Source organism: Pristiophorus japonicus, unplaced genomic scaffold, assembly GCF_044704955.1.
Source record: "Pristiophorus japonicus isolate sPriJap1 unplaced genomic scaffold, sPriJap1.hap1 HAP1_SCAFFOLD_862, whole genome shotgun sequence".
NCBI lineage: Eukaryota > Metazoa > Chordata > Chondrichthyes > Pristiophoridae > Pristiophorus > Pristiophorus japonicus.
The window spans coordinates 1-12,165 of NW_027254785.1; the positions used below are offsets into that span (position 1 = coordinate 1).

The 12,165-nt window shown below is 60.4% G+C and overlaps 1 protein-coding gene across 1 annotated transcript; it reads left to right on the top strand.

Moving 5' to 3' along the window:
- Nucleotides 1-1,437: 1,437 nt before the first annotated feature.
- LOC139257582 (ubiquitin carboxyl-terminal hydrolase 5-like) lies at nt 1,438-3,795 on the top strand. The gene is made up of 3 exons (XM_070874521.1): nt 1,438-1,609; nt 2,062-2,146; nt 3,570-3,795. Exons 1-3 carry the CDS (start codon nt 1,525-1,527, stop codon nt 3,661-3,663), a joined length of 264 nt encoding a protein of 87 aa, XP_070730622.1. The 5' UTR covers nt 1,438-1,524; the 3' UTR covers nt 3,664-3,795.
- The last annotated feature ends 8,370 nt before the right edge of the window (nt 3,796-12,165 follow it).

The window sequence follows — 12,165 nt, forward strand, 5'->3', positions numbered from 1 at the left end:
CCCGCCCCCCCCCCCACCTCCCCTCGGTCGCTCTCCCGCCCCCCCCCCCCCCCCCCCCCACCTCCCCTCGGTCGCTCTCCCGCCCCCCACGCCCCACCTCCCCTCGGTCGCTCTCCCGCTTCCCCCCCCCTCCCCCTCGGTCGCTCTCCCGCCCCCCCCCACCCCCCCCCCCCACCTCCCTCGGTCGCTCTCCCGCTTCCCCCACCTCCCCTCGGTCGCTCTCCCGCCCCCCCCCCCCCCCCCCCCCCCACCTCCCCTCGGTCGCTCTCCCGCCCCCCCCCCCCCCCCCCCCCACCTCCCCTCGGTCGCTCTCCCGCCCCCCACCTCCCCTCGGTCGCTCTCCCGCCCCCCCCCCCCCCCCCCCCCCACCTCCCCTCGGTCGCTCTCCCCGCCCCCCCCCCCCCCCACCTCCCCTCGGTCGCTCCTTCCCGCCCCCCACGCCCCACCTCCCCTCGGTCGCTCTCCCGCTTCCCCCCCCTCCCCTCGGTCGCTCTCCCGCGACCCCCCTCCCCTCGGTCGCTCTCCCGCGACCCCCCTCCCATCGGTCGCTCTCCCGCTTCCCCCACCTCCCCTCGGTCGCTCTCCCGCTTCCCCCCCTCCCCTCGGTCGCTCTCCCGCGACCCCCCCCACCTCCCTCGGTCGCTCTCCCGCTTCCCCCCCCCCTCCCCTCGGTCGCTCTCCCGCTTCCCCCCTCCCCTCGGTCGCTCTCCCGCTTCCCCCCCCTCCCCTCGGTCGCTCTCCCGCGACCCCCCCTCCCCTCGGTCGCTCTCCCGCGACCCCCCTCCCCTCGGTCGCTCTCCCGCGACCCCCTCCCCTCGGTCGCTCTCCCGCGACCCCCCTCCCCTCGGTCGCTCTCCCGCGACCCCCCTCCCCTCGGTCGCTCTCCCGCGACCCCCCTCCCCTCGGTCGCTCTCCCGCGACCCCCTCCCCTCGGTCGCTCTCCCGCGACCCCCCTCCCCTCGGTCGCTCTCCCGCCCCCCCCCCTCCCCTCGGTCGCTCTCCCGCCCCCCCCCTCCCCTCGGTCGCTCTCCCGCCCCCCCCTCCCCTCGGTCGCTCTCCCGCGACCCCCCTCCCCTCGGTCGCTCTCCCGCGACCCCCCTCCCCTCGGTCGCTCTCCCGCGACCCCCCTCCCCTCGGTCGCTCTCTCCCCGCCCCCCCCCCCCCCCTCCCCTCGGTCGCTCTCCCGCGACCCCCCTCCCCTCGGTCGCTCTCCCGCCCCCCCCTCCCCTCGGTCGCTCTCCCGCGACCCCCTCCCCTCGGTCGCTCTCCCGCCCCCCCCCCTCCCCTCGGTCGCTCTCCGCGACCCCCCTCCCTCTCGGTCGCTCTTCGGCGACCCCCCTCCCCTCGGTCGCTCTCCCGCCCCGCCACTCTCTCTCTCCCGCCCCCTCCCCCTAACCTCCCCCCAGCTGGCGATCTCTGTGTCTCTCAGCCCTCACTGTCCTCTCTCTCTCTCAGAGTAACAGCCTGGAGCGAGCTGTGGACTGGATATTCAGTCACATCGATGACTTGGACGCCGAGGCTGCCATGGATGTGTCCGAGGGCCGGTCAGTGGCTGAGTCTATTTCCGAGTCGGTGCCTGCGGGTCCCAAGGTCCGGGACGGCTCAGGGAGTAAGTAACTGCTTTCCTTCTCCCCAACACTCACTCACGGCTGGGTGCGGTGGCAACGGTTCTGTGCCACATGAAGCAGGAAGGACCCCACCCCTCCCTAACTCGGTCTTGGGAGGGTGGGGCAACACCTGGCCTCAGTACCCCTGGGTCAGGGAGGGGGTGAATCAGCCCGGGTTCCTGCTCCTGATCCCTGTCCAGTGACCCCTGGGTTAGGGAGGGAGTGAATCAGCCTGGGTTCCTGCTCCCGATCCCTGTCCAGTGACCCCTGGGTTAGGGAGGGGGGTGAATCAGCCCGGGTTCCTGCTCCTGATCCCTGTCCAGTGACCCCTGGGTTAGGGAGTGGGGGTGAATCAGCCCGGGTTCCTGCTCCTGATCCCTGTCCAGTGACCCCCATCTCACTCTTTTTCCCCCCCCACCGTTTCCCCTTCTCACTGTGTGTCTTCTCCCTGCAGAGTACCAGCTCTTTGCTTTCATCAGTCACATGGGGACATCCACAATGTGTGGCCACTACGTGTGTCACATAAAGAAGGAGGGGCGGTGAGTATGGGGGAGGGAATGTGTGCGGTGTACATATGTGTCTCTTCCTTTCCATTCCCTCTGCGCTCCTTCTCTCACCCTCGTGCTCTCTCTCTCTCTCGCCCCCCTCTCCCTCTCTCGCCCCCCTCTCCCTCGGTCTCGCGCTCGCTCTCTCTCTTTCTCTCTGCCTCCCTCTCTCACGCTCGCTCGCTCTCTCTCTCGCGCTCTCTCTCTCTCCCCCTCCCTCAGTCTCGTGCTCGCTCTCTCTCTTTCTCTCTGCCTCCCTCTCTCGCACTCTCTCTCTCGCGCTCTCTCTCTCGCGCTCTCTCCTCTCGCTCGCTCTCGCGCTCTCTCTCGCGCGCTCTCTCTCCTCTCGCGCTCTCTCTCTCGCGCTCTCTCTCTCGCGCTCTCTCTCTCGCGCTCTCTCTCTCGCGCTCTCTCTCTCGCGCTCTCTCTCTCGCGCTCTCTCTCTCTCGCGCTCTCTCTCTCTCGCGCTCTCTCTCTCTCGCGCTCTCTCTCTCTCGCGCTCTCTCTCGCGCTCTCTCTCGCGCTCTCTCGCGCTCTCTCTCTCGCGCTCTCTCTCTCGCGCGCTCTCTCTCGCGCGCTCTCTCTCGCGCGCTCTCTCTCGCGCGCTCTCTCTCGCGCGCTCTCTCTCTCGCGCTCTCTCTCTCGCGCTCTCTCTCTCGCGCTCTCTCTCTCGCTCTCTCTCTCGCGCTCTCTCTCTCGCGCTCTCTCTCTCGCGCTCTCTCTCTCGCGCTCTCTCTCTCGCGCTCTCTCTCTCGCGCTCTCTCTCTCGCGCTCTCTCTCTCGCGCTCTCTCTCTCGCGCTCTCTCTCTCGCTCTCTCTCTCGCGCTCTCTCTCTCGCGCTCTCTCTCTCGCGCTCTCTCTCTCGCGCTCTCTCTCTCGCGCTCTCTCTCTCGCGCTCTCTCTCTCGCGCTCTCTCTCTCGCGCTCTCTCTCTCGCGCTCTCTCTCTCGCGCTCTCTCTCGCGCTCGCTCGCTCTCTCGCGCTCGCTCGCTCTCTCGCGCTCGCTCTCTCTCTCGCTCTCTCTCTCTCGCGCTCTCTCTCTCTCGCGCTCTCTCTCTCTCGCGCTCTCTCTCTCTCGCGCTCTCTCTCTCTCGCGCTCTCTCTCTCTCGCGCTCTCTCTCTCTCTCTCTCTCTCGCGCGCTCTCTCTCGCTCTCTCGCTCTCTCTCTCTCTCGCGCTCTCTCTCTCTCTCGCGCTCTCTCTCTCTCTCTCCGCGCTCTCTCGCGCTCTCTCGCGCTCTCTCTCTCGCGCTCTCTCTCTCTCTCCTCTCTCGCGCTCTGTCTGTCTATGTTTTCTCCCCTCCCACCCCAGCCCCCGTGTGCTCTCAACATTACCCCCTCTCATTCTGTTTGTGTGTCTCTCTCTCTCTTGCACCCTCCATATTGCCCCTCTCACTCTCTCCCTCCCTCTCTCCCTCAGGTGGGTGATTTACAACGATCATAAGGTCTGCGCCTCGGAGAAGCCTCCCAAAGACCTGGGCTACATCTACTTGTACCAGCGCGCTGGGAGCTAAGGACCATCCGGCCACTTATTTATTGTACAGACCCAGGCCCAATCTCTGGGACCACCAGGCTGCTGGGACTTGTGGTGGGGATGGAGGGTGTGGGGGGGGTTACATTTGGAAATAAATTGGTGAGACTCACAATCTGACTGCGGTGCTGGATGTGTTATTTGAGGGAGGGGCTGTGGAACAGCGGCCGGTCCCCAGCGCGGGGGGAAGTTGGGGCCGGTCCCCAGCGCGGGGGGGGGGGGGGGAGTCAGGGCCGGTCCCAGCGCGGGGGGGGGAGTCAGGGCCGGTCCCCAGCGCGGGGGGGGGGGGGAGTCAGGGCCGGTCCCCAGCGCGGGGGGGGGAGGAGTCGGGGCCGGTCCCCAGCGCGGGGGGGGGGAGGAGTCGGGGCCGGTCCCCAGCGCGGGGGGGAGTCGGGGCCGGTCCCCAGCGCGGGGGGAGTCGGGGCCTGTCCCCAGCGCGGGGGGGAGTCGGGGCCGGTCTGGTCCCCAGCGCGGGGGGGGGAGTCGGGGCCGGTCTTGTCCCCAGCGCGGGGGGGGGGGGGAGTCGGGGCCGGTCTTGTCCCCAGCGCGGGGGGGGGGGGGGAGTCGGGGCCGGTCTGGTCCCCAGTGCGGGGGGGGGGGAGTCGGGGCCGGTCTGGTCCCCAGCGCGGGGGGGGAGTCGGGGCCGGTCTGGTCCCCAGCGCGGGGGGGGAGTCCGGGGCCGGTCTGGTCCCCAGCGCGGGGGGGAGTCGGGGCCGGTCTGGTCCCCAGCGCGGGGGGGGAGTCGGGGCCGGTCTGGTCCCCAGCGCGGGGGGGGAGTCGGGGCCGGTCTGGTCCCCAGCGCGGGGGGGAGTCGGGGCCGGTCTGGTCCCCAGCGCGGGGGGGGAGTCGGGGCCGGTCTGGTCCCCAGCGCGGGGGGGAGTCGGGTCCGGTCTGGTCCCCAGCGCGGGGGGGGAGTCGGGGCCGGTCTGGTCCCCAGCGCGGGGGGGAGTCGGGGCCGGTCCCAGCGCGGGGGGGGGAGTCGGGGCCGGTCCCCAGCGCGCGGGGGGGGAGTCGGGGCCGGTCCCCAGCGCGGGGGGGGGGGAGTCGGGGCCGGTCCCCAGCGCGGGGGGGGGGAGTCGGGGCCGGTCTGGTCCCCAGCGCGGGGGGGGAGTCGGGGGCCGGTCTGGTCCCCAGCGCGGGGGGGGAGTCGGGGCCGGTCTGGTCCCAGCGCGGAGGGAGTCGGGAGTGGTCCCTGGGGCGGAGGGGAGCCTGGGCGATCAGAGATTGCAAAGCTCCTCTCTCCTAAAAATTGATCCAAGATCCAGGAATGTGGGTGTCACTGGTCATCCCGGCTTTTATTGCCCATCCCTAGTTTCCGGTGAACCATCTACTTGACCCACTACTGTCCGTATGTTCAAGGTGCTCCCACAATGCTGTTGGGTGGTACATTCCAGGATTTTGACAGTGACAAAGAAAGACAGAAAGACTTGCATTTATATAGCACCTTTCACGACCACCGGACGTCTCAAAGTGCCTCACAGCCAGTGAAGTACTTTTGGAGTGTAGTCACTGTATGTGGCAAACGCGGCAGCGCGGCAGGCAATTTGCGCACTGCAAGCTCCCACACACAGCAATGTGATCATGACTCCGATAATCTGGTTTTTTTGTTACGTTGATTGAGGGATAAATATTGGCCCCAGGATACACGGGATAACTGCCCCGCTCTTCTTCGGAATAGTAACCGTGGGATCTTTTACATCCACCTGAGCAATCGAGGCCACGTCTGCTCTAATGTCTCATCCTCCGACATTGCGTCGCTCCCTCAGTGCTGCCCCTCCGACGGTGCGTTGCTCCCTCAGTACTGCCCCTCCGACGGTGCGTCGCTCCCTCAGTGCTGCCCCTCCGACGGTGCGGCGCTCCCTCAGTACTGCCCCTCCGACGGTGCGTTGCTCCCTCAGTACTGCCCCTCCGACGGTGCGTTGCTCCCTCAGTACTGCCCCTCCGACAGTGCGTCGCTCCCTCAGTACTGCCCCTCTGACGGTGCGTCGCTTCCTCAGTACTGCCCCTCCGACGGTGCGTCGCTCCCTCAGCACCGTCCCTCCGACGGTGTGTCGCTCCCTCAGTACCGCCCTCAGTGGGGATGTTGCACTTTATCAGGGAGGCTTTGAGGGTGTCCTTGAAACGTTTTCTCTGCCCACCTGGGGCCCGCTTGCTGTGTAGCAGTTCCGAGTAGAGCGCTTGCTTTGGGAGTCTCATGTCGGGCGTGTGAACAACGTGGCCTGCCCAGCGGAGCTGGTCGAGTGTGGTCAGTGCTTCGATGCTGGGGATGTTGGCCTGGTTGAGGGCGCTGACGTTGGTGCGTCTGTCCTCCCAGGGGATTTTCAGGATCCTGCGGAGACAGCGTTGGTGGTATTTCTCCAGCGACTTGAGCGATTACAGCGACTTATCTGGATGGTGTTCCCCTGAAGGATTTCCGATAGTTTAAAAAGAAATGCAGCTAATTTTTCTTTGCAGCTCTCTGACCCTCCGTGGGCCCGACTCCATCCACGGCAGCACTTGGGCGGCAAGTACATCTGTCACCGAGAACGACCCCTCCCGCCCACATAGGCGGCGTACGTTGTCCATTTGCCGACCTTCGAGGGGCCTCGGCCATGAAAATCCCGCCCAAAGAGCCGTCGGGGCCCTTGGCGGTCCTTTGAAAGGGCAGAGGCCTTGACCAAATTCGAGGCCTTGACCAGAGAGCAGTGATAATGGGGTATGTACCTGTACTTGAATTGGAAGGAAGTTACTAGTGGTGTCCCACAAGGATCTGTGCTGGGGTTTCAGCTAAATTAATGACTTAGCTAACACATGGAGTCTTTCAGGCAATGGAATCTCGGCCTTTATTGCCAAGGTGGTGGAGTATAAAAGCAGGGAAGTCTTGCTACAGTTATACAGGGTATTTGTGAGGTCACACCTGGAGTACTGCGTACAGTTTTGGTCTCCGTATTTAAGGAGAGATATACTTGCTTTGGAGGCAGTTCAGAAAAGGTTCACTCGGTTGATTCCGGAGATGAGGGGGTTGACTTGAGAAGAAAGGTTGAGGAGGTTGGGCCTCATTGGAGTTCAGAGAATGAGGTGTGATCTTATCGAAATGTATGAGAGGATGTTTCCACTGATGGGGGAGACTCGAACTAGGGGTCATAATCTTAGAATAAGGAGCTGCCCATTTATGGGGAGCGGGCGGGGAAGTGGAGCTGAGTCCATGATCGTATTAAATGGCGGAGCAGCCTCGAGGGGCCGTGTAGCCTACTCCTCCTATTATGTTATGACTTCCAGACCCCCACCACCCTCTGGATAAAGACATGTCCTCCTCAAATCCCCTCTAAACCACCTATCAATTACTTTCAATCTGTGCCCCTGGTTATTGACCCCTCTGCTAAGGGAAACAGGTCCTTCCTATCCACTCTATCCAGGCCTCTCATCATTTTATACACCTCAATCAGGCCTTCCCTCAGCCTCATCTGTTCCAAGGAAAGCAAACCCCAGCCTATCCAATCTTTCCTCATGGCGAAAATGCTCCAGTCCAGGCAACACACAGAACATAGAAAATAGGTGCAGGAGTAGGCCATTCGGCCCTTCGAGCCTGCACCACCATTCAATATGGTCATGGAACTTTAGTACCCCATTCCTGCTTTCTCTCTATACCCCTTAATCCCTTTAGCCGTAAGGGCCACATCTAACTCTTGAATATATCTAACGAACTGACCTCAACAACTTTGTGTGGTAGAGAATTCCACAGGTTCACAATTCTCTGAAGAAGTTTCTCCTCATCTCGGTCCTAAATGGCTTACCCCTTATCCTTAGACTGTGACCCCTGGTTCTGGACTTCCCCAACATCGAAAACATTCTTCCTGCATCTAACCTGTCCAGTCCCGTCAGAATTTTATGTTTCTATGAGATCCCCTCTCATTCTTCTAAATTCCAGTGAATGTAAGCCTGATCGATCCAGTCTCTCTTCATATGTCAGTCCTGCCATCCCGGGAATCAATCTGGTGAACCTTCGCTGCACTCCCTCAATAGCAAGAATGTCCTTCCTCAGATTAGGAGACCAAAACTACACAATATTCCATTGTAAATCTCCTCTGTACCCTCTCTAATGCAATCGCATATTTCCTGCAATGTGGTGACCAGAACTGAATGCAGTACTCCAGCTGTGGCCGAACTACTGTGTTGTACAGTTCAAAGATCAGGCCCTCAAATCTGCCACCAAGCTCATGGTCAGGGCTGTAGTGATACCCGAACTCCTGTATGGTTCAGACATGGACCATGTACAGCAGACACATCAAGTCGCAGGAGAAATACCACCAACGATGTCTTCACAAGATCCTACAAATCTCCTGGGAGGACAGACACACCAACATCAGCGTCCTCACTCAGGCTAACATCCCCAGCATCGAAGCACTGACCACACTCGACCAGCTCCGCTGGGCAGGCCACATTGTCCGCATGCCAGACACGAGACTCCCAAAGCAAGTGCTCTACTCTGAGCTCCTTCACGGCAAACGAGCCAAAGGTGGGCAGCAGAAACGCTACAAGGATACCCTCAAAGCCTCCCTGATAAAGTACGACATCACCTCTGACACCTGGGAATCCCTGGCCCAAGACTGCCCTAAGTGGAGGAAGTGCATCCGGGAGGGCGCTGAGTACCTCGAGTCTCGTTGCCGAGAGCGTGCAGAAAGCAAGCGCAGGCAGCGGAAGGAGCGTGCGGCAAACCAGTCCCACCCACCCTTTCCCTCAACGACTATCTGTCCCACCTGTTACAGGGACTGTGGCTCTCGTATTGGACTGTTCAGCCACCAAAGAACTCACTTCAGGAGTGGAAGCAAGTCTTCCTCGATTCCGAGGGACTGCCTGTGATGATGATTTAAGGAGGGATATACTTGCATTGGAAGCAGTTCAGAGAAGGTTCACTCGGTTGATTCCGGGGATGAGGGGGTTGACTTATGAGGAAAGGTTGAGTAGGTTGGGCCTCTACTCATTGGAATTCAGAAGAATGAGAGGTGATCTTATTGAAACATACAAGATAATGAGGATGTTTGACAAGGTGGATGCAGAGAGGATATTTCCACTCATAGGGGAAACTAAAACTAAGGGACATAGATTTTTGAGCGATAAAGGAGACTATCTCTGTCTTAAATATATTCAATGTCCCGGCTTCCACAGCTCTCTGGGGCAGAGAATTCCACAGATTTCCAACCCTCTGAGAGAAGAAATTCCTCCTCATCTCATTTAAATGGGCGGCCCCTTATTCTAAGACCATGCCCCCTAGTTCTAGTCTCCCCCATCAGTGGAAACATCCTCTGCATCCACCTTGTCAAGCCCCCTCAGAATCTTATATGTTTCGGTAAGATCACCTCTCATTCTTCTGAATTCCAATGAGTAGAGGCCCAACCTCCTCAACCTTTCCTCATAAGTCAACCCCCTCATCTCTGGAATCAACCGAGTGAACCTTCTCTGAACTGCCTCCAATGCAAGTACATCCTTTCGTAAATACGGAGACCACACGCAGTACTCCAGGTGGGGTGGGCTGATAGAAAATTCTAGCCCTATATCGTCGAGTTCTTATGGCTTATCGATGAGGGAAAAAAAACAAACACACTATACACAACCTAAACAATAAAAAACACACCATACATAATAAACATTAATTGAAATGAAAGTTCATTAAATGTTTCAAAAAAAAAATATTTGGGGGATTTATTTCATGTGTTAATCGGGTTTAAAATAAACTTACCTTAGTGGACAGGGTTTTTAACATGTTTTAAAACCCTCTGGTAACAGGCTCTGTGCTTGCTTTGACTAGGTACAAGAGTTTTAAGGACACTTGTTGGTCAAGAGTTAGCCATACCTCGCCCGCGCAAATGTCCTGGCTGCAGGGATGGGTGAAAACTTGACCAATCGGAAAAGCCGGTTTTCTGCGCATCGCAGCCGTGAACCAGCTTTTGCGATGCCTAGCTAGATCCGTACACACCTGCCAAAGCCGGGATTATAGCCCCTATCTGTTGTTCTGTTGATTGAGGGATAAATATGGGTCAAATTACCAGGAATAACTCCCCTGCTCTTCTTACAAATAGTGCCATGGGATCTTTTACATCCACCACAGTACTGCCCCTCCGACGGCGCTCCCTCAGCACCGCCCCTCCGACAGTGCGGCGCTCCCTCAGCACCGCCCCTCCGACAGTGCGGCGCTCCCTCAGTACTGCCTCTCCGACAGTGCGGTACTGCCCCTCCGACAGTGCGTCGCTCCCTCAGCACTGCCCCTCCGACAGTGCGGCACTCCCTCAGTACTGCCCCTCCGACAGTGCGTCGCTCCTTCAGTACCGCCCCTCCGACAGTGCGGCACTCCCTCAGTACTGCCCCTCCGACAGCGCAGTGCAGCGCTCCCTCAGTACTGCCCCTCCGACAGTGCGGCACTCCCTCAGTACCGCCCCTCCGACAGTGCGTCGCTCCTTCAGTACCGCCCCTCCGACAGTGTGGCACTCCCTCAGTACCGCCCCTCTGACAGTGCAGCGCTCCCTCAGCACCGCCCCTCCGACAGTGCGGCACTCCCTCAGTACTGCCCCTCCGACAGCGCAGTGCAGCGCTCCCTCAGTACTGCCCCTCCGACAGTGCGGCACTCCCTCAGTACTGCCCCTCCGACAGTGCGGCGCTCCCTCAGTACGGCACTCCCTCAGTACTGCCCCTCCGACAGTACGGCGCTCCCTCAGTACCGCCCCTCCGACAGTGCGTCGCTCCCTCAGTACCGCCCCTCCGACAGTGCGGCACTCCCTCAGTACTGCCCCTCCGACAGTGCGGCGCTCCCTCAGCACCGCCCCTCCGACAGTGCGTCGCTCCCTCAGCACTGCCCCTCCGACACTCCCTCACCACTGCCCCTCCGACAGTGCGGCACTCCCTCAGTACTGCCCCTCCGACAGTGCGGCGCTCCCTCAGTACCGCCCCTCCGACAGCGCAGTGTGACACTCCCTCAGTACTGCACTGTGAGTGTCAGCTTATCTTTGTGTGCTCAAGTCCCTGGAGTGGGACTCGAACCCACAACCTTCTGACTCAGTTGTGCGAGTGTGTGCTACCCACTGAGCCACAGCTGGGACTGTTAGCAAGCGAATAAATCCCTCCCATATCCGTAGTGGGTCAGTGTTGGATAATGATCCATCAGTAAGTCCTTGGGCTATGCAGACTGCATGAATCAGTCACCAAACGCACCCTCCATGATGCTTGGCTTTAGATATAAAGCCCGGGACCATCACAGTCCCTTTACTGACCCAATGACTGAACAGCGGTCAGAGTCTGGGAGTTTGGTATCTGATTTCCGTCTCTGTGTGTTGTGTGTTCGAGCTCTGAAAACATTCCCCAGCTCTCGCTCTGCTCAGCCTTGTTTGCATACGTTGGATCTCAGCAGATCTTATCCGTGCCTTTGATATGAAGAGTCTATTGTTCTCTGCTCTGGGGAACATGACTCCCTCCCACATTTTTACAGCCAGCATTCTGCAGACGGGTCCAAGATGGCCGTCCTTCAACTTTGCCTCTCTGGTCAATCTGTTTCTGGCCATTTCTCTGTCCTGTCAATCCCCCTCTCGTCATCGTCCTCATCATCATCATCATCATCGGCAGTCCCTCGAAATCGAGGAAGACTTGCTTCCACTCGAAACGTGAGTTCTCAGGTGACTGAACAGTCCAATACTGGAATTACAGTCTCTGTCACAGGTGGGACAGACTGGTTGAGGGAAGGGGAGGGTGGGACTGGTTTGTCGCACGCTCCTTCCGCTGCCTGCGCTTGCTTTCTGCACGCTCTCAGCGACGAGACTCGGTGCTCAGCGCCCTCCCGGATGCACGTCCTCCACTTAGGGCGGACTGGTCTTTGGCCAGGGACTCCCAGGTGTCGGTGGGGATGTTGCACTTTATTAGGGAGGGTGTCCCTTGGAACGTTTCCTCTGCCCACCTTTGGCTCGTTGGTCGTGAAGGAGTTCCGAGTAGAGCTCTTACTTTGGGAGTCTCGAGTCTGGCATGTGAACTGTGTGGCCTGCCCAGCGGAGCTGGTCGAGTGTGGTCTGTGCTTCGATGCTGGGGATGTTGGCCTGGTCGAGGACACTAATGTTGGTGTGTCTGTCCTCCCGGGGGATTTGCAGGATCTTGTGGAGACAACGTTGGTATTTCTCCAGTGATTTGAGGTGTCTGCTGTATATGGTCCACGTCTCTGAGCCATACAGGAGGGCAGGTATCTCTACTGCCCTGTAGACCATGAGCTTGGTGGCAGATTTGAGGGCCTGATATTCGAACACTCTTTTCCTCAGGCAGCCGAAGGCTGCACTGGTGCACTGGAGGGTCCCAGTGAGAGAGAGAGAGAGCTCACCTCTGTCTGTAGGGTCCCGATGGGGGAAGAGAGAGAGGGCTCACCTCTGTCTGTAGGGTCGCAGTGAGGGAGCGAGGGCGAGCTCACCTCACTCTGCAGGGTCCCGATGGGGGAGTTGTGGGGCTGGACGGGCTTACAGAGATAGGGAGGGGCGAG